Source organism: Coptis chinensis, chromosome 2 (genome assembly GCF_015680905.1).
Source record: "Coptis chinensis isolate HL-2020 chromosome 2, ASM1568090v1, whole genome shotgun sequence".
NCBI classification, from domain to species: Eukaryota; Viridiplantae; Streptophyta; class Magnoliopsida; order Ranunculales; family Ranunculaceae; genus Coptis; species Coptis chinensis.
The window spans coordinates 95100508-95123959 of NC_141457.1; the positions used below are offsets into that span (position 1 = coordinate 95100508).

General features: G+C 36.9%; 2 protein-coding genes across 2 annotated transcripts; both read left to right on the forward strand.

Annotated features, from left to right (window-relative positions):
• Positions 1–11136: 11136 nt before the first annotated feature.
• On the forward strand, positions 11137–11472 carry LOC147519231 (S-locus-specific glycoprotein-like). The gene has a single exon (XM_086594089.1). The coding sequence runs from the start codon at positions 11137–11139 to the stop codon at positions 11470–11472; it is 336 nt and encodes a 111-aa protein (XP_086450215.1).
• A 9475-nt stretch (positions 11473–20947) lies between these two features.
• LOC147519232 (putative F-box protein At4g22060) lies at positions 20948–22105 on the forward strand. The gene has a single exon (XM_086594090.1). It carries the CDS (start codon positions 20948–20950, stop codon positions 22103–22105), a length of 1158 nt encoding a protein of 385 aa, XP_086450216.1.
• Positions 22106–23452: the final 1347 nt, after the last annotated feature.

A 23452-nucleotide genomic window follows, 5' to 3' on the forward strand; every position in this document is an offset into this window, starting at 1 on the left:
CAAATAGAAGGGACCCGGAGAGGGTCGCCTTTGCTGACCCCCGATGCGCACCATATGTAGCCATCCCCACGATAACCTCGCAGGCGACAATACAAGTACTTTCGACCCACGGGCAATAGTCGGGCATCGGATACGAACCTCTTTCAACATGATAGTCCGATCAACCATGTTAAAAGCATTCGAAATCTACCAAGAGCATAGAAAGAGAGCTATTGTCGCTATTAGCATACACCATACGGTTGACATGCAAAAATTGCCTCGCTCCACCGTAAACACCCACACCATAATCGAAATCCCGTAAGACGCAACCACATCTCTGGAAACTCCTCTCATTGCAATCTTAGAGACCGACGACGCCAAACCATGCCCACAAAGCTATAGGGCGAATATCGTTATCCGGGCTTTAAGAAGGGGGTAAAGCGGAGCACTCGCTATGAATTCCGCTTAACGTCTGTGGACATCGTCCCTCAGAACCAAAGATTCACCAGGGTCAATGCATCTAGCAAATCAGACGATATAGTCAGCTGCGGCTTCCACTCATAGCATCCAACAAATGCCGAGCTCGGAGACCATCACGCCACCAGAAGAAGTGCCTTTCGAAACGACCTAATGCATGACAAAAGGTTATCTCTCTCTACAAATAAAGGAGGCTCGAAAAGGAACAAATTGGTCTCACGGTGGTTGTCGCATTGGGTGTTTCTCTTTTAATGCTTGGATAGTCTCCCCGAAGTTAGGGCGACCCCCGATGATGACAACACTTTTACCGATGTAAAATGTCCATCGAAACCTTCTTCAGAAGCATCGACGCACATTCGGTAGAAACAGATCGCCGGGTGGCTGGATTGAAGGAGGCTCTCATACCGCAGATTCTAAGAGGCTTAAACCAATCCACCGTGCTCGCTCCATATTGTCGGCGATGTAGTATCTCATTTTTTACCGAAGGTTTTTCCTAGTACCAGATCGACGTTCCTGGACGATTCTGTGGTTGAAAACCCGTAGAGTGCAGCACGCACGGAGAAGGAGAAGACGAACCCATGACAAAACTGCACTAGGATCAGCCGTAATATCCCAGAGAGCAGACTTCAATCACCAGAAAATGCCAAACGACATGCACGCGGGTATACTTTTCCGCGAAGCGAAAGGGTATACGGAATGCCCTATCAATTAACGTCTCATCAAGAGAGGGAACAACACCCAGAGGCCTCATGGATAGCACTAGCGTCTCCTTGTGATGAGAGTGCAGATTGCACAGTCATAGGGATAGGCGGTGGTTCTGGTATACCGACAATAAGACATCCCAACTCTCCATTATCAGTCATTTCCGGTGGTTTTGTGATGCCTCCTGAATGACGACATGGTATGGTTAATGCATGCATACTGAGACAATGACCACATATCCATTTGTTCACCGTTTTCAAAAAGTTAAGAAGGGATAAATATAAACTTATGTCCTTCTTAATCTTATCCCGCAGGCTATCTATATCTCCTTGACCACCCATGTGTCAAGCTCTTGATGTGAGTTTCGATATACGAAAATCATAAAGCCGCCACCACCATTGGCCCCATCTTTGCACATATCAAACTCAATGAAAAGGGCAATGCACATGCTTCTTCCGAGAGCATGGTGACGACACCCTATGCTCTACCAAACCCAAAACCGTTTCAAGATAAATCCAAACCACAACCAACAAGAACACTATCATACACCCAACCCAAACAACAAACCTAGCATCAAAACAAACCCAACTTCATCAAAACCAACAAACAACCATGCCCATCTAATCAGTTAACCAAACCACACCCTCGAAATAGTTCAAGACAAGAAATTCACATTAGGTAGGTGCCATTCGTATCAAGTTTGGTAGCACACTCATACAAGAATGAGTGAATGACTACTCCAGTTGTACTTCAAACACCATAGATTAGGCAATCCAACATATATTGCGACGATGTTGTTGGGTGCTACAAGGGTGGAGGGGCTCGGGTGGTGGGTGAATTGGGCAGTGCTGTTGCTGTTAAATGGTGGTGAAGAAAAAGCGGGATGCAGTGATTCCAATCTCACTGTGGGTTATGTTGTGGTGTGTCTGTAGTGTAAGAGGGATGGCAACCGAAGGTGTGTTGGTGACAATGGAATTACTTCCTGTTCAAAAAGGAAAGGGTGGTGGTGGTGTTGCACGAGTAGTGCGGCGAAGGTGGAGTTGGTGGTCGATGGGAGATGATGGATGGGGATGATTTTGTGGACTGACGTGGTGGAGATTATGAAGGGCGGTGGTGGTAATGGGGGTACAAGATGATGGATGATGGTGTATGGTGGTGCTGGCAACCGATGGTAGTGGTGGTGGTATAAAGAGAACGAAATTGATAAGTGGGGAGTGGGTTAATGGAAATTGGGTGATGGCGTGAGGGGTTGGTGAAGGTGTTGACTGGTGATGACGGGACAAGGTGGTGCTAGTGGCGGCTGCCGGTGCTGCCCGAGAAGTGCACCATGAAGCTGGTGATGGCGAGAAGAACGTGAACAGTTGTTTTTTTTTTTTTTTTTTTTTTTTTTGAGATCTGTCGGTGTTTAGGTAAGGGTCAGGTTTAATGGATGTTAAAGTTTGAATTCATTTGACAGAGGTGACAGTGGATGGTGGGGGACAGGGGGTGCAGCACCAGTGGTGCTTGAAGGAGGGGAAGGGGGACGGTGAATGATGGGGACAGTGGTGCTTGACGGAGGTGACGGTGAATGGTGGGGGACGGTGGATGGTGGGGGACAGTGGTGTTTGATGGAGGTGACGGTGGATGGTGGGGGACAATGGTTTTTTTTTTTTTTTTTTTTTTTTTTGAAAAACCCCAAGAATAGGAAAGAGGGAGCAAAAGAGGGTTCGGTTGTAACCAAACCCCTTCTCTCTCTCTCTCTCCCCACGTTTTATCTCTCTTCTTTTATCTTTATCCTCTTTTATTATTATTATTATTATTTAATTTTATATATATTTAATTAAAAAGGAGAATAAAAATAGGAATGTTATATCTAGTGACAGGTTTAGAGGGTTCTCGATAGATATTGAGACCCTAAAAAGGTTATTCAAAATCTTTGGATTTTAGTGATCGAGCATATAGCCAGAGACTGATCATCATGTCTTATGAGATTGCAGACTCTCTCTCTCCATAGCTCTTACCAATATGGAAAAGCAGTGAAAATAGAAAAAATAAAAGACGTTTGCTGACCATTATTGTCTGAGAGAATTGTGAATTCCATTGCATTTCCATCCCTTACTTGAAACAGTATATCCAAAATCTAGTTATTTCAACTACATCACTTAACCATTGCTATCCATGCATTTTTTTTATCCATTCAGTAGATTAGTAGTTGCTAGATTTCTTGTTGTCGCAAATTGATTGTATTGGATCATATTCACTGTATCATTGTATTAATTGTAACAATGTTTTGGAGTGGAAAGAAAAAATGAAGGAAAGAAAAAATATTTCTAAGTTATTTCGATTTGGAGTGGTTATGTTTGTATTTGGAGTGGTTATGTTTGTTTGTTCTTTGTTTTTGCTGGGTTGCTAGAGACAGACGAAGGGTTTTTTTGTTTTGTTTTAATTTCGGCCATAAGATATTGAGATCATCTCGCGAGTTGAGTGGATGAGATTGGGACTGGGCTGGATGTGGGCGAAATGGGAGTGGGTGTATCCCTCCCCGTCTAGGTATTAGGTGTGAAATTTGTTTGTTATGTATTTTTTGTGTTCTTTTTTGTTTTGATTTAGTATGAAGGTATTGAAAACAATTATAAAGTTACACTAAGGTACTTGATATCGGTGCATGTTATCTATATTGAAATGGGGGGCCCTTGAAATGGGATTGTTATGATTACACTATCTATTGTGAATTAGAAAATGCGCATAAACATAAACTACGCCAAGTGAAAAATGCACTTAACGTTCTAGTGTGTTACCAAGGAAAGAAAGTTTCTTCATAGGTCAGAGAAACAGTTTTCATGGTCTGGGAACGTACAAATCCTTCTATCAGGATCCACTTTAGGCCAGTCTCACTCATCCTAGTTTCTACAAGTCATCACACGAGATGTCTAGCCGTCTAGGCCATGGCCTGCCAGAGTTAACTCTTATGGCGATATTCAGGTTCGCATGGCCCAGGGTCGGCTCTGACCAACAAGGCAGCCGCCTAGGGCTCCCAGCTTGTTGGTCAAATTTTGGGCCCCCAAGTATAATCTTATACCCATTAGGCCACATGTAAATGCTGTTTAGTCCAATCAAATTATATGTAGTCAAGTTCACTCAAACATTGGCCCACCACCTTTTGTGTAAAAGACTTGTTTTTTTTTCTCAATAATATTATAACCCTATTTTAAGAAATTCGCCTCGGGCCCCTCAAAATTCTGGGCCGGCAGAGCCGCATACCATAGTAAAGTCTGACTATACCCGGCCCGTTTTGATGTAGTAATTGGTTAAGTACTCTAATTGCTTTCTGATTTAAATTGGAAACTTCCATTATAACCTTTTTCGCTCCGACTTTCCTAATCCAACACAAACAAAGTTTAACCCAGTATAAAAGAAGAACTAGCCATGCAGCCCGACCTGTGGCCGGGCCTGTTATTCTTAAACCCATCATGTCTGGGCCTATATTTAAGGGAAGCACTTGGAAGTTTAACATATCCATATCCAATAAGTAATACATATCATGATCCATTACCTAATCTATATTCATATCTATTAACTAATACATATCCATATCTATTAACTAATACATATCCATATCCATATCCAATAACTAATACATATCAATTAACTAATCCATTGTTTTTTAGAATTTGTTTTTTTTTATCCCATACGTACATTTGAAATAATGAAATAATGCGTAGCTTTGTTTTTTGTTTTAGCATAACACATGAAAGGACAATTTTAATTTATATTAAATTAGAGAGCAGTCCAAATTCAGGGTTAGTTTGGTAAGAAGGCAAGTAATTATTTTTCAAATAGGGACTATTTTAAAAACTTTGCTGATGTGGCTCACTATGAGCATCTTGGGAGAAACGGATATTAATATAGGTAGGACTACGGCATGTTCTTCTGAATTCTGATTAGAACCCAACCAAGAACAAGGCACATCTCTAAATAGAAAAAATTGGAAAACCGAGAAGATCCAATTTAAACTACAATTCAAAGTTTTCGTCAATCTTATTCTATCTGCTCCAATGGCTGATTGGGCTGGTATCCCCTGAAGAACTCCCCGCTCTCATCCACTTGGCGACTTCGATTCTTTTGTCGACTACTTGCGGTTTAAAGTGGTTTGCAAGCCATGGAGATCGTTTTCTTACAACTATCCACCGCCACAATTTCCTCTGCTCATGCTACCCCAAGAAAATACTTCATCAACATGTCGCCGTTCTTTTTTCTTGGTCTTACCAAAAGTGGGGAAGAATTCGATAAGACGAAAGTATACGAGCTTGATTTACCCGAGATCCATCGGCATAGGTGCGTTGGAGCCGCAGGTAATTGGATTGTTACAGTTGATATGGAACTTGATATGCATATTTTCAATCTATTCTCCAAAGTTCATATGAATCTCCCATCACAATCCACATTCAATACCCAGTTTCATGATCCAACAATAAATCAAACTCAAGTCGTGAACTTATGGTAAGTAAAGTGGTTTTAACCTATCCTAAGGATCCATCTCAAGATTTCATTATGGTAGCCATCCATACCTTGTTCTCAAGAAGATAGCAATTGCTAGACCCGAGACAAAACGCGGACGACAATACAAAACATCCCTTGTGTTATGGATGTTATATACTTCAAGCAGCAATTGTATGGAATTTGTGCTAATAGGAAGTTATACATTTTAGATATCAAGAGTAATCCTCCAAAGGCAAGTGAAGTGCACGTGTCCTATTCGTTAAGTTTTGGAAGTGCTTTTGGTGGAGGTATAAATCGCTCCTTGGTAGAATGGTCGGGGGAGTTGCTACAAGTTCTTCAACATGAATCTCCAAAAGAGGAAGGAGAGGAAAGAGAAATAAAAAAGTTCTATACTAATGTATTCTATGTTTTCAAACTTGATTTTGCTTATAATATATGGCGTCCCGTGAAAAGTTTAGGACATCATGCTTTGTTCTTGGGTTTTAATACTTTGGTTTCTTTATTGGCTTCCGTGGAGACAATATTCAAGAGGAATTGCATCTACTTTGTTGAAGACCATCGTATGCAGTATTATAGAACTAATGTCAACATTGAAATTTCTTTTGACATGGGAGTTTTTAATTTGGAAGACATAAAAGTTTGACCTTTTTCCACCAACACTACCTCTGCTTCTCCATTTTCACCTCCTGTTTGGATTATTTCAAAACTCAATAGTTGATCGTCGGCATTTTTGGGACATGGACCTTTGTCCCGAAGTGGACTGTATTAGTTACTACATCTACTTAATAAATTTTATAACTTCTTTAGTTTAGTTTGTGCCAACATATATTTTCTTGTTGTACGATGAAGTCCATTCTAACTAATGTCATTACTTTGTTGTTGCATCTAAAATTTCTTGTTCGATCTATTCAATAGCTATGATTTTCCTTAAACGAGTTGTCTTGTGCTTTAGACGTAGAAGGCCTGATGAATGAGTGTCCATCATTTAGATGAGAAACACGAAATCTATCTGAAGTCATGGTTGTTTGTATTATGGAATTAATCTCGACATTGAAAGTCCTTTTGACATTTGAGTTTTTAATTTGGAAGACAAAAAAGTTCGACATTTTTCCACCAACACTACTCATTGTCGGCATTTTTGGGGCATTGGATGTTCTCTTAACAAAGAGAAAAAACAATTCCATTATAAGGCCGTCTTAAACAATCTATTATCATTTGTTATTGGGCGATTTTTGGTAGCATATTTTGAAGAGTGTCTGCACACTTGACGCTTTGTTTTTTTGTTTTTTTTTTTGGTTTTCTCAGATCTTCTTACAGTTTTAGTTCAAGTAGGCAGAATCTGGCAGTGAATAACTCTTTGAGATTTCCTGAAAACACTGGGGTTGAGAGTCTTGATACTGATAGGCAGATTCCTAGTTACCCGAGTGATAACTACTCATTATTCTCAACTCCAGAGCTTCCTGCTCTTACTAACCAATGCAAGAACAAGTTCGTAGGCTTTGAATGTGAGTCTAACACGGTGCATCTTCCATCTAGTGGAAAAAGTGAAAAGCAAACAAATTCCCCCGGAAGGCACTGTGAATTGAGACTCTCCCTATCCAACACCTCTAGTGCTAACTGATGAGAATATGAGATGCAAACTCCAGTTAAGGACATTATATACTTCAATGAGAAATTATATGGAATTTGTGTTAATAATAAGCTATTTATTTGTGATATCAAGAGTGATCCTCCAAAGGCAACTGAAGTGCACGTGTTCTATTCTTCGTTAAGAGGTGCATGTAATCGTTACTTGGTGGAATGGTCAGGGGAGTTGCTACAAGTTCTTTGACAAGAATCTCAAAAAAGGTTCTGCACTACTTATACGTTCAATGTTTTCAAATTTGATTTTGTTTGTAATAAATGGCGGGCTCGTGGAAACCTGGGGACAACATGCTTTGTTCTTAGGTTTTAATAGGTTTTAATAGCTCTGTATTGGTTTCTGACTCGACAATATTCAAGAGGAATTGTATCTATTTCACTGAAGACTATCATATGAAGTATTATGGAACTAATCTCAACATTGAAATTCCTTCTGACATGGGAGTTTTTAATTTGAAAGACATAAAAGTTCGACCTTTTTCCACCAACACTACCTCTGCTTCTCCCTTTTCACCTCCTGTTTGGATTATTTCAAAACTCAATGGTTGATCATCAACATTTTTGAAGCATTGGACCTTTGTGTCGTAGTGGATTGTACTAGTTACTGCATCCAGTTAATAAACTTTCAGTTCTACTTAGCTTGTTTAGTTTAGTTTGTGCCGACATATTTTCTTGGTGTACGATGAAGTACGTTCTAAGTAATGCCATTACTTCGTTGTTGAATCTTAGCAATTAAAAGAATAAGTTAAACACAAAGATGAACACTTTCAACTCATGAGCTCAATTTTTGTTTGGGTTAAATGTTCAAGCCAAATTACAGAATTAATGGTTTACATATTTTTTGGTAGGAGGATTAGCTGTGAGCCCATCGAGTTTGCCGAGAATGAGGAAAGTGACACTGCCATAGCAGTTTCTACCCCCAACACAATGGCATTGCCTTCCTCGCGATGGTAGCTAGAGCCAATACCCAAGTTTTTTGTGCACGGTGAGGAGGCATTCTCCTGTAAAATTTTTGAATGATATGCCTATACTGAAGGATCGGGATTGCCAAAAAGCCTCTCCGTTAGTGTTTGGTTTAAATCCTAAGTCTTGACTTGTGGAGGTGGCATGGACCTATTAGTGATGTTCCAATATAGACAAAAGTACCTCTCTTTGTCTGAGTTGTACATAAAGGCCTTGGATAGGTGATCAGTACAAAAGAGGTGGTACTTTATCTTAGAGTGGGTTATGATGGTTGCATTACTACAACATTTATCAGCTTAGACTTTAGAGAAGATAATGACATTAACAAGGACATTTTTGAATATGTGCAACGTGAAGTGAATACAATTTTTACTTTTGTTGAATTATAATAATTATGGAATGAGTGACCAATGAACATTTTGATATTATGAGCAAGAATAATTTTGTTTACCTTTTACAACACTAGAGTAGCACCTCTGGATACACAATGTTGGTGGTGCAATTAGATGAACCTGGTGGTAGGAGGATAGTAATTTTTTTGAAGATGTGCATCTCGACAGTGCGACAATATAGTTGGCCATAACTGAATGCAGGTGTTTGTAAGTGCTGAAAAGAAAGCAATTGAATTACCCTTTCCTATAACAATGAGCTAAGTCCCTTATAGGCATTGTAGTAGCTCCAGTGACCTTCTCGGGTCATTTTCAAAACAATATTTGTGTCATATACCACCCTCCTATTTCCCTCTCCACATGACTGCTTTTATGCAAACAAAGCGGTCAATTCCATATGTCCATAATATCATATAATCACATAGATTAATCAATATTGAGAATGCAAAATACAACAATGAGTTACAACAAAAAATGATACAGTTTTCTTAACTATTTGGTGACAATCGATGGAAAGAGTAGAAAGTGGGGGATGGCTAGATCTATCTAAGGATTGAAGTCGATTCTACTGTTGTTGTTCATGTTTTTGATAGTAAGGTGGTCCCTAAAAAGCTGAGGAGCAAGTTATAGACCCAAAATCAGTATATTTCTTACAGATAATGCGGGAGAAATAACTAAATTTATCCTGAAACGAAAACCATGGATTGTCTAACCATTTACATAATAATAAATTAAATCCCAACACCCTTAAAAATGCTTACGCCATGGCTGTAAAATTGGATGAACCCTTACAATGTATAGAAAACATAATTATTATTTCATTGAGGTGGAAATATGAACAGGCATTGCAACAATGCAAGTAGAAAAATAAAAGATGTGCTGCTAGAGAAACACACATGAGAAATTACCTATTCAAGGGATCTGACCTTTCAATTGTGGCAAGTTGAACGAAGTCCTAATAATTCTAAGCATACGTTGATGACCTACTCAAGAATGAACAAATGAACCGAGACAATTCCCAAAATAGTAAACTACAATTCTTTCAATTACACAGGATTAAACAAAAAGAACTGAAAAAAGTATTTGAAGATCAAAGAACCACAAAGAGAGTACCCGTTATCTCCTAATAATTCTAAGCATACGTTGATGACCTACTCAAGAATGAACAAATAAACCGAGACAATTCCCAAAACAGTAAACTACAATTCTTTTAATTACACAGGATTAAACAAAAAGAACTGAAAAAAAATATTTGAAGATCAAAGAACCACAAAGAGAGTACCTGTTATCTCCACCATTTGAAGAAGTGTTGAAAGAGTTGAATTTGGAGTGTTTTTTTAGGAGTGATTTTGTTTTTGGCATGAAGAAAAGGAAAAACAGGGTATTTTTAGTTTGGGTTGTTGAATGTTTTATGGTACTAGTTTGTTTTTTCGTATTGATTAATCCCCCATTTGTTTTTTGGTACGATTGCTACTAATTGATAGAAATAGATTTTTGTATTTAACTATTTATCTTCTACTATTAGTACGAATTGGGAGTTTTTTTTATTTTATTTTATATGCGGTGTTTGTTCATGGTTTTGTATTAGTTGTAAGGATTATACTTCAGGGGTTATTGTTATTCCCTTTACTCCATTTTTGAATGCTTAAGGGTGTGTTTGTTTAGTGGCAAATGGGAGTGGAAAATTTTATTTTCCCACTAAATGTACCATTTGCCAGTGTTTGGGTGCATTTAAGCACACTGGCAAACACTATTCTCTTTTAGACGGCTAATGATATTTTCCCACTAGAAGTGGGAAAATAGAATCCACCTCTCCCCCTAAACTCTTTTGCCAGTCGAAATTTGCCCACTAGAGGAAGAAAAATTTGCCACCATCATCTCTCGCTCTCATCTCCCTCTCTCATTCACAGCTCGCTCTCAATCAAGAGATAGTCTCTCTCCTCTGTCTCTCTCTTCATCTGCTTGATCTCCTCTCTCACTTCTCTCTATCTCTCCCTCACAATTTTTTTCCTTTATTTTCAATTTACTTATAGCTGATTTTGGAGGATTTGCTGGAAATCGACACTTGAGGTACAAAATAATTGTTTCCTCCATCTTATAATTGTTTTTACTTTCATTTTTCCAATTCCTCAAGTGCTGTATTTTTATTGCTACTCGAATTTTGCTGATGGAAATATTGTTTCTTTTCTCGCTTTGATTGCTTTTCCACAAAGTGGGTTCAAGCTCTATTCAGTTAATTTAATTTTATTTAATTTCTCCTCGCTTATTTGTTACAAGGACAAATTCCAATTTTTAGAAGCGGTCCATGGAATGGAATCCAGTTTAGTGGTGATCCAAAGAATGAAATCTAAAGATGGATACAGTTTCAGTTTTATTTACAATAAAAAACAAACTTATTTCTCAATTGCAATAAGTGACGAATCTATTATTTCGAGATTAATAGTTGATGAGGTTAATCAGCTTCAGATATTAACATGGTTTGCTGAGAATAATTATTGGAAGGGTCATGGAGTGGCAGCATAATCAATGTGGTGCTTATGGTATATGTGACCCTAACAAGTCACCTGTTTGTAAATGTACTAAAGGATTTGAGCCTAAGAATTTATGGGATTGGAAGTTGGGAGATGGATCTAGTGGCTGTGTCCGAGAAAAGAAATTTGAATGCGGGAAAGATGACGGGTTCTTAGAAATGAAGAGAATGAAACTGCCTGATACATTGAAAACTTTTGTTGACTTAAATATGAATCTCAAGGAATGCAAGGAAATGTGTGAAACAAATTGTTCATGTATAGCTTACGCAAATCCTGATATTAGAAATGGAGGTAGTGGTTGCATTGCTTGATCTTAGGGAGTACATTGAAGGTGGCCAGAAGATCTATGTGCGGTCCCAACATCAGAACTCGGTATGTGTTGTGGGAGGCCTTTAGGCTGGTGTTGTTTTCTAAAGTTGGCCTTTTAAAGGTCCTAATGCTAATTGCCTAAGTCTACCTTGCCCGTCGACACTCTTAGAATTAGGCTGCACCAAGGATGTGCCAAGTCTTCAGAGTGTGTGTGGATTGGTGTGTGTGTGTGTGTGTGTGTGTGTGTGTGTGTGTGTGTGTGTAGTGATTGGTGTGGACTGGTGTGTGTGTGTGTGTATGTGAACTGGTGGTGACCGGCGGTCGGGTGAACCGGTGGTCCGGGTCTATGGTGGTTCGGTGGCTGCGCGGCGCTATTGTTGTTAAGCGTCTTTGCCGCTTGTGTTTGATTGTGTGCTACATGCTGTTGGGTGCTGTTGCTGTCGCTATCTTCTTTGCAAGGTGTTGGTGTTGTGTTGTTGTTCTTTGCAAGGTGGTTATACTCTGTTTTTAGAATTAATTAGTTTTTTCTCGGGTCTTGGTTATACTCTAGACAAAATATGACAAGTTGGGATTATAATGTGGTATCAAAAGTTTATTTTGATTTTATAGCTTGATGATTCCTGGTTAGTTGATTAGATTGTTTTGTGTCATGTTTGTTGTGGCATATGCGAGTTGAGGTTCATGCCTTAAATTTAATGGGATATTTGGTTTTTAAAATTCTTATGTTGGACTAGATTCTGAATCGACCAATTTACTTGACACATCAAGTTGGTTTTGGTATGAAATTGAACATATGGTATCGTGTTAGTTTTGTGATGACGCTCTCGAGCAATTGGAATATTGGATTTGAGTTTCTTTCTCCAATGGAGGTGCTTGTTCACCCGCCATATTTGGAAAGTTCACGTAGTTGGAGTTTGTTTGTTTTTTCATTGAGTTTGAAAACCAAAAAAGAATTCTAAAAAGTTGAAAAGTTATTTGCCATTGGAAAAAAACCATGTAAACAAACACTGGCAAAATTGGCAAATTCTATATTTTCCCACTATAAATTTTTGCAAACAAACACTATCAAACTGAAATTTTCCCACTACAAATTAGCCTGGCAAAACTCTAGTGGGAAAATGCTGGCAAATCTAATATTTTCCCACTAGAGGTTTGCCACTAAACAAACACACCCTAAGTGATTCAGTTTTGCGTGTTTTAATATGGATAAAGAAGTTTTGTACTACACCATGTTTGCATGTTTTGACACGTTTTTAGTGGTATAAAGCACGTTTTTAGTGGTATAAAGCATCATTGGTTTTTACTTACTAGACTTGTTTGTGGATTGGAATGTTTGCAGAGAAAATAGTGAGAGAGTGTGAGTGTGACTTCGTTTTATAGAAGAAGAAAATATTGGGTCTCTCTCATATATATAAAATATAAGAGACCCACGCCCACCACATTTCTAACCGTGTATGGGAGATCAACATATTTCTTTAGATTTGTATTTCCGATTTTACCCCGAGAAACAATTCCTTGTTTAGTTTTTTTATTCAATCAAAAAATTTAATAATTATCATTTGAGCCCTAATAAAAAAGAGATTTATAGAGAATTACTCTATTCATGAGTCGACATAGAAGATGAAAAAACACATTTGAAACATCATTTTCTGTTTTTTCAACAAATTTTAAAAATTTTCTTTTAAATTTTGGCGAGGGCAAATTGGTAATTTTAAGAAAAAGGCGTTAGGTGGATTTCAAAATATTATAGACATGTGTTGCTTTTGATTGGGCTTGGAGCCCTTAGAGGAAATATCACTAGGAGCAAAAAATCACTCTCGGCAACTTGAGCGAGAATAAGAGAAGAAAGATCGGTTTGGGCTCCTAATATGTTTGCAGCGGTATAGAACTTCATGTCACGATAAATGGCAATGTTATGTTGATCAATACTTATAATGACACCGATGATAAATGGCATTGTTTGTAGAGATCTTCAAATGGTGGAGATAACGGTAGCCATCCATTCTCTTTGGATGAAGATCGCAATTGCTAGACCAGGAGACAACGTGGATGACAATACAAAACATCGTTGGTGTTAAGGACATTATATACTTCAAGGAGAAATTATATGGAATTTCTACTAATAATAATCTATTTATTTGTGATATCAAGAGTGATCCTCCAAAGGCAAGTGAAGTGCACGTGTCCTATTCTTCGTGTTTAGAGGTGCATTTAATCGCTACTTGGTTGAATGGTTAGGGGAGTTGCTACAAGTTATTTGAGAAAAATTTCGAAAAAGGTTCTGCACTATTTATACGATCAATGTTTTCAAATATGATTTTGCTTGGAATAAATGGCGGCTCGTGGAAACCTTGGGACAACATGCTTTGTTCTTAGGTTTTAATAGCTCGATTTCTGTATTGGCTTCTAACTCGACAATATTCAAGAGGAATTGCATCTATTTCACTGAAGACTATCATTTGAAGTATTATGGAACTAATCTTGACATTGAAATTCCTTTTGACATGGGAGTTTTTAATTTGGAAGACAAAAAAGTTCGACCTTTTTCCATCAACACTACTCTTGTTTCTCCATTTTCACCTCCTGTTTGGATTATCTCAAAACTACATGGCTGATCTTCAACATTTTTATGGCGTGGGACTTTTGTGTCAAAGTGGATTGTACTAGTTACTGCATTCATTTAATAAACCTTCTGTTATGCTTAGCTTGTTTGGTTTAGTTTTGCTACATATTTTCTTGGTATATATATATAGGAAGGGATCAATATACTATGGTTTATATCATGCCCTACAACTTCACCTACAAGATGAATTATAATCTAATTTTTTTTTTTAGATATGTCCAACTAACCATGAAGATTACCTCTACAAAATTTCAGCTCATTTGATGGTGTTTAACAATGACAAAATATGATTGCAAAATCAAAGTTTCTTGACCATTAAAAAAAAAAATTTGTCAACAATTTTTAACTAGGTTGGAGGTTTCTAAATGAGCTGAATTTTTGTGGAGTAGCTATCCATGGTTAGTAAGTCATATCTACAAAAGACGGATACCTCATATATATATATAGGGGAGGGATATGCCCACTCCCAGTTTCGCCCACTCCAAATCGTACCCACTAAAAAACGTGAAATCATCTCGAAATCTGGTGGTCGAAATTAAAACAAACCAAAAGAAGAAGAAAAAACAACAAAACCCTTCATCTCGCCCAACACCAGCTTCCTAGCAAAACGAAATTCAACAGCAGCTTCCTAAATTCTCAAACCAAATTCTATCTCCAAATTTTCAAACCAAATTCTCTCCCCTGCACCCTGAGATATCTTCCCTCGCATTGCCCAAATAGAGTTCAAGCTGTTTCAAGCAAGTAAAAAAAATTCGTTTTTTTCTACATAGCCTGCATTGCTATAGTTTTTGTTGTTTTTTTTTTGTTCTTGTGTTTATCCCAATTGATTGGTTAATATAAATTGGGCATTTTGGGTGTTGTTGTTTCAAGTACATCAATGTGAGGAGACTATGTCTGGAACCTGCAATGTGAGGATTGTTAGCCCATCTAGTTTTGAAGAATCCATATCTCGCTGGTTTAGTAAGAAAAAGAAGTAGAAGTGGTTAGAATGTTTAATAAGAAAAAGAAGTTGAAGTAGTTTTTAAGAGTCATAACAGTCTGTGCATGAAGAATAGTATGTCATTTAAGATGTTTTGCAGTTCTACCATACCATTTTGCGACGTTATTAGTTCTAGTGTCACACCCCAAATTTCTAGAAAATTTAAAATACGGAAATATCCACACCCTATTTCATCTTCTGAAAACTCAAGATGAAACAAAACCCTAATAACCCATTACTAAACATGATACAGAAAAATGAGATCAAATTAAAACCAAAAGAACAACTCTTCATTCACATATAAAGATATTACAATCATTTCAACTTGGAAGACAAGTTAGTTCCGTTTTCTCAAAACGGTATGTAGTTTCTTCCCAAGTAAGATTTCTATCCCAATATACATTCCCATTTTCCAAGATTAACTCATATAATAGTACTCATCATTCTCTATCCAAAATAACTTACAACATAAATATCACTTACATTCCACTTACTAAATACACATATAATAACCTAATTAAATATGAGTTTGATACACCTTACCTTTAAGCCAGTGCATCGTCTTAGGGTAGGACAATGTTTCTACATAAAAAGTTAATAAGTCCTACCCTCCTGCAAAACAAAGTTAGATTTTCCAAACGTAATCATTTATAGTATACATCTATTTCTCTCACTGCAACCATCATGGGTATATATAATCTGGCATAATATATTGCCAATATTAACATTCATGTCACACCACCATATCCATTATATCATAATATATCACCAATCATATATAACAACTCGCTCATACTTAAAACCAATATTTTTCTTAAAAATCACTCTTTTACATATGGGAACGAGGAAAATATTACAACCAGGGAGTACATTCATCCCTCGTGAGTATCAACTCACACAAACCACGTATATATTTCCCATAAGAAATCATGTACATCATAATACATAAATATTCATATGCAATAACTCCATCACACGTAAAATCAATATTATATTTTGCTTATTAATTATCTCGTTGACTCATTTATTAAAAGACACAGCCCAACCTTTAGTTCATACTCTACGATTTGCACTTCACACATTTGCCAAATCACACATATTCATGTACCTCACTTATACCGAGTACCACTACAAGACATATGTCCCAAGCGGAGATATCGCCTCCAAGAAACATATTTTTCATCTTGTAAACTCGTAACTTGTGAGTCACAGCCATCTCTGGGCTTTCCATACACGTAGGACAAAGCCTCTTTTGGGCATAACAAAATATCAGGTTATTCATGGCACATTCAATGAATACCTTGGGTCATTCCCAGCACATTCAAGGAATACCCATCATAATACTAACAGGTTATTCATGGCACATTCAATGAATACATTTGGTCATTCCCGCCACATTCAAGGAGTACCCATCATAATACTAACAGGTCGTTCATGGCACATTCAATGAATACCTTAGGTCATTCCCGCCACATTCAAGGAATACAGACCTACATTCCTGTACATTCAAGGAATACAACCCACCCGCAAGGGGAATGCCTTAGTTCCTCTCTAAGGCGGCTTTTCACATGACATCATTAGTCATAAATATTTCTTTTCATCAAAGAGGCGTGGAGAGATCTAAATATGTGGGAGACACATTAAATTTTCACAGGACACTTTTATACTGGATTTTAACACTCAAGAGTTCTCATTTATTATAATATTTTCATTACAAAACAAACATCGTCTCAAACAATAGAATCATTACTAAATATTCTAAACACAATAACTAATCAACTCACCTAATTATCAATTATATAAATCATAGATATCAAAAGGTTCAATCAGGAATAACGCATTAGTTAAATGTCTCATGAATATATTTTAAACAACCACAATCACGTACACAATTAAGTACTAACATTATACATATATAGTTATCACAATAACTAATAACTAATATAGTGGTTGCACTTTTGCTCAAAGCTGCCTACGTATTCAAATCTTTCAAGATTGGAATCAAGCCTTCATAGTTCTTATTAGCCACATAGTCAATGCTATAATTTCTCCTACATTCATCCAAATGACATGTAACTTAATTATTTAGAAACTAGGGTATGTAGATATTTTTTTTCATGTAGAACTCGAAGTCCCAATCTCAACCCATCTAGAAGAAAACTTAGGTCGAAAATGGTAAAAATCCTAATTTTTAGTAAATTAGATTTCTGATGAACTATCTTCTGAATGACACAACTCTTTCCACAGATATCCAAACACATCAAGGCTTTTTGTGTTGAAAATCAGACACACAAAACTTACTTTCTTATGTTTTACAAAAATACTCACTCTTATTCTAAATGTACAAAAACTAGGTTCGAACACAGTGCGCAGAAACTGATTTCTGACGCACTGTTTTCTGCCAGTCAAACTTCCATACACCAAAATTAATTCCACAGGCCTCAGAATGCGATGAGGCCAATTGGAATAGAAAGCAGACTTCCAAATCTTACTTTTTCATGTTTTCATAAAAATCTAGTTCAAACTCTAACTAAATTAAAACTAGACTTGAACACAGTACGTAGAAACTGATTTCTGATGCACTGTTTTCTGTCAACCAAAGTTCCAGACATCATAGCTGTCTCCATAGACCTCTGAATGCAACAAAGCCAATTGGGTTGGAAAGAAGACTCAGAAAACTCATTTTTTCATATTTTGGAAAGAATCTGAATCTGACCCTAACTATGTGAAAACTCGATTCCAAAACAGACACAGATCCTGATTTTCAGAAGACAGATTTCTGACGGTGTAACTTATCGACATCATAACTTTTCACACTCACGATAAAAATGAATAATGACTTCTTGTTCTAGAAATTATACTCAACCTAGGAACATGGTTTTTCATGTTTTAATAAGGTTCAAAATAAAACTCGAGCAACGCACAAGATTAGCTCAAAGTCAGGGAAAAACTAGGCTTGAACATAAGCAATGGTCATGCATATCACCAATAGCTATAACTGAACCTTAATGAAAATAAACCAAACTCTAACATATACTTCAATTCAATCACTAACTAATTGTTTACCACTTCCATAATTATATTTCCATAAATACACATATCACTAGCGAGCCTTGGCCCAGTAGCTATAATCAAATTAGCCTTTCCTTAGCAAAACCCATCCGTACTTCTCATACATATAAATCATTTCAAAGCAACCAAAGTTATGCAAAAGGTCAGTAACACAAAAAACAAGATTTCTAATTTATATAAGACACTTAAAATCAAATTAAATCATACAAAGCTATAACTGATCTTTTACTTTGAAAAGCAAATTAAGCTCGCTATATATATTAAACACTTCAAATAGCTATGATTGTCATGAAGACCGCCAATGTCCACACAACACACACCCAGGTAAACTCATATATACCAAAAGTGTATAGATCGAGCCATATCATATTTTATACATTTTCGAAACTTATACTTGGATTTTAATAACTGTTTTGATAGAATATATAAAATGTTGCACAAACGCACCCATGTAAAGTCGATTTGTCAGACACATATTTTGCACTCATGTAAAGTCCATTTATGTCAGACAATATATAATCTATACCCAAAAACAGTACAATGGACTCAATCAAGGTAATAGAAATAATAATTTATTCGCCTTGATAAAAACCTTCGAATGAGTCACACAATATCACCATATAACGTATATGACATGTATCAAATTAATATGTTTTGTTCCTAATGTTCCAATAAATAAAACAAATACATATTTAAGATAATTCCTATGATAATCATTCAATAAATTTGGAGAGAAAATAAGGTTTAACTAGACTACTCACCGGAATTAATCAAAAAATGAAAACGTTTGTTTATGTAACAAACTTGAAATCCGGCGAACTCGAAAATCAGCATTAAGATATTGTCTTCTCCTCCAACTCTTCTTTAATCTTTCTTTCTCAAGCACTCTCAAGCAGTAAGCTCTCTTGTGTTTCTCTCTTTTTTTCTTTTCGTTTTGCCCGTCTCCTCTTTTTCTTTTTCCTTTCATCTTCTTTTTTTGAAAAACCCCAAGAATAGGAAAGAGGGAGTAAAATAGGGTTCGGTTGTAACCAAACCCCTTCTCTCTCTCTCCCTCCACGTTTTCTCTCTCTTCTTTTATCTTTATCATCTTTTATTATTATTATTATTATTATTATTTAACTTTATATATATTTAATTAAAAAGGAGAATAAAAATAGGGATGTTATATCTAGTGACAGGTTTAGAGGATTCTCAATAGATATTGAGACCCTAAAAAGGTTATTCAAAATCTTTGGATTTTAGTGGACGAGCATATAGCCAGAGACTGATCATCATGTCTCATGAGATTGCAAACTCTCTCTCTCCATAGCTCAGTACCAATTACCAATATGGAAAAGCAGTAAAAATAGAAAAAATAAAAGACGCTTGCTGACCATTATTGTCTGAGAGAATTGTGAATTCCATTGCATTTCCATCCCTTACTTGAAAGAGTATATCCAAAATTTAGTTATTTCAACTACATCACTTAACCATTGCTATCCATATGCATTTTTTTTTATCCATTCAGTAAATTAGTAGTTGCTATTCACTGTATCATTGTATTAATTGTAACAATGTTTTGGAGTGGAAAGAAGAAATGAAGGAAAGAAGAAATATTTCTAAGTTATTTCGATTTGGAGTGGTTATGTTTGTATTTGGAGTGGTTATGTTTGTTTGTTCTTTGTTTTTGCTGGGTTGCTAGAGACAGACGAAGGGTTTTTTTGTTTTGTTTTAATTTCGGCCATAAGATATTGAGATCATCTCGCGAGTTGAGTGGATGAGATTGGGACTGGGCTGGATGTGGGCGAAATGGGAATGGGTGTATCCTTCCCCGTCTAGGTATTAGGTGTGAAATTTGTTTGTTATGTATTTTTTGTGTTATTATTTGTTTTGATTTAGTATGAAGGTATTGAAAACAATTATAAAGTTACACTGAGGTACTTGATATCTGTGCATGTTATCTATATTGAAATGGGAGCCCCTTGAAATGGGATTGTTATGATTACACTATCTATTGTGAATTAGAAAATGCGCATAAACATAAACTAAGCCCAGTGAAAAATGCACTCAACGTTCTAGTGTGTTACCAAGAAAAGAAAGTTTCTTCATAGGTCAGAGAAACAGTTTTCATGGTATGGGAACGTACAAATCCTTCTATCGGGATCCACTTTGGGCCAGTCTCACTCATCCTAGTTTCTACAAGTCATCACACAAGATGTCTAGCCGTCTAGGCCATGGCCTGCCGGAGTTAACTCTTATGGCGATATTCAGGTTCGCACGGCCCAGGGCCGGCTCTAACCAACTTGGCAGCCGCCTAGGGCTCCCAGCTTGTTGGTCAAACTTTGGGTCCCCAAGTATAATCTTATACCTATTAGGCCACATGTAAATGTTGTCCAGTCCAGTCAAATTATATGTAGTCCAGTCCACTCAAACATTGGCCCACATTGGCCCACGACCTTTGTGTAAAAGACTTGTTTTTTATTCTCAATAATATTATAGTTCTATTTTAAGAAACTCGCCTTGGGCCCCTCAAAGTTCTGGGCCGGCCCTGGCACGGCCCCATACCATAGGAAAGTCTGACTGTACCCGGCCCGTTTTGATGTAGTAATTGGTTAAGTACTCTAATTGCTTTCTGATTTTCCTAATCCAACACAAACCAGGTTTAACCCAGTATAAAAGAAGAACTACGGCATGTTCTTCTGAATTCTGATTAGAACCCAACCAAGAACAAGGCACATCTCTAAATAGAAAAAATTGGAAAACCGAGAAGATCCAATTTAAACTACAATTCAAAGTTTTCGTCAATCTTATTCTATCTGCTCCAATGGCTGATTGGGCTGGTATCCCTGAAGAACTCCTGTCTCTCATCTGCCAACGACTCGATTCTTTTGTCGACTACTTGCAGTTTAAAGTGGTTTGCAAGCCATGGAGATGCGTTTCTTACAACTATCCACTGCCACAATTTCCTCTGCTCATGCTACCCCAAGAAAATACTTCATCAACATGTCGTCGTTCTTTTCTTGGTCTTACCAAAAGTGGGGAAGAATTCGATAAGACGAAAGTATACGAGCTTGATTTACCCGAGATCCATCGGCATAGGTGCGTTGGAGCCGCAGGTAATTGGATTGTTACAGTTGATATGGAACTTGATATGCATATTTTCAATCTATTCTCCAAAGTTCATATGAATCTCCCATCACAATCCACATTCAATACCCAGATTCATGATCCAACAATAAATCAAACTCGAAGTCGTGAACTTATGGTAAGTAAAGTGGTTTTAACCTATCCTAAGGATCCATCTGAAGATTTCATTGCGGTAGCCATCCATACTGTTCTCAAGAAGATAGCAATTGCTAGACCAGGAGACAAAACGTGGACGACAATACAAAACATCCCTTGTGTTATGGATGTTATATACTTCAAGCAGCAATTGTATGGAATTTGTGCTAATAGGAAGTTATACATTTTAGATATCAAGAGTAATCCTCCAAAGGCAAGTGAAGTGCACGTGTCCTTTTCGTTAAGTTTTGGATATTTTCTAGGTGTAGGTATAAATCGCTACTTGGTAGAATGGTCGGGGGAGTTGCTACAAGTTCTTCAACATGAATCACCAAAAGAGGAAGGAGAGGAAGGAGGAATAAAAAAGTTCTATACTGATGCATTCCATGTTTTCAAACTTGATTTTGCTTATAATATATGGCGTCTCGTGGAAAGTTTAGGACAGCATGCTTTGTTCTTGGGTTTTAATACTTCGGTTTCTGTATTGGCTTCTGCGGAGACAATATTCAAGAGGAATTTCATCTACTTTGTTGAAGACCATCGTATGCAGTATTATAGAACTAATGTCAACATTGAAATTTCTTTTGACATGGGAGTTTTTAATTTGGAAGACAGAAAAGTTCGACCTTTTTCCACCAACACTACCTCTGCTTCTCCATTTTCACCTCCTGTTTGGATTATTTCAAAACTCAATAGTTGATCTTCAGCATTTTTGGGACATGGGACCTTTGTCCCAAGTGGACTGTACTAGTTACTAAAACTACTTAATAAATTTTATGTTATGCTTAACTTGTTTAGTTTAGTTTGTGCCGACATATATTTTCTTGGTGTACGATGAAGTACATTCTAACTAATGGCATTACTTTGTTGTTGCATCTAAAATTTGTTGTTCGATCTATTCAATAGCTATGATTTTCCTTAAACGAGTTGTCTTGTGCTTTAGACGTCGAAGGCCTGATGAATGAGTGTCCATCATTTAGATGAGAAACACGAAATCTATCTGAAGTCATGGTTGTTTGTATTATGGAATTAATCTCGACAATGAAAGTCCTTTTGACATTTGAGTTTTTAATTTGGAAGACAAAAAAGCTCGACATTTTTCCACCAACACTAGTCATTGTCAGCATTTTTGGGGCATTGGATGTTCTCTTAACAAAGAGAAAAAACAATTCCATTATAAGGCCGTCTTAAACAATCTATTATCATATGTTATTGGGTGATTTTTGGTAGCATATTTTGAAGAGTGTCTGCACACTTGACGCTTATTTATTTATTATTATTATTATTATTATTATTATTATTTTTGGTTTTCTCAGATCTTCTGATAGTTTTAGTTCAAGGGGGCAGAATCTGGCAGTGAATAACTCTTTGAGATTTCCTGAAAACACTGGGGTTGAGAGTCGTGATACTGATAGGCAGACTTCCAGTTACCCGAGTGATAACGACTCATTATTCTCAACTCCAGAGCTTCCTGCTCTTACTAACCAATGCAAGAACAAGTTAAATGACGCTTTGAATGTGAGTCTAACACGGTGCATCTTCCATCTAGTGGAAAAAGTGAAAAGCAAACAAATTCCCCCGGAAGTCACTGTGAATTGAGACTCTTCATATCCAACACCTCTAGTGCTAACTGATGAGAATATGAGATGCAAACTCCAGTTAAGGACATTATATACTTCAAGGAGAAATTATATGGAATTTGTGCTAATAATAAGCTATTTATTTGTGATATCATGAGTGATCCTCCATAGGCAAGTGAAGTAAACGTGTTCTATTTTTCGTTAAGAGGTGCATGTAATCGTTACTTGGTGGAATGGTCAAGGGAGTTGCTACAAGTTCTTCGACAAGAATCTCGAAAAAGGTTCTCCACTACTTATACATTCAATGTTTTCAAATTTGATTTTGTTTGTAATAAATGGCGGGCTCGTGGAAACCTTGGGACAACATGCTTTGTTCTTAGGTTTTAATAGTTCGGTTTCTGTATTGGCTTCTGACTCGACAATATTCAAGAGGAATTGCATCTATTTCACTGAAGACTATCATATGA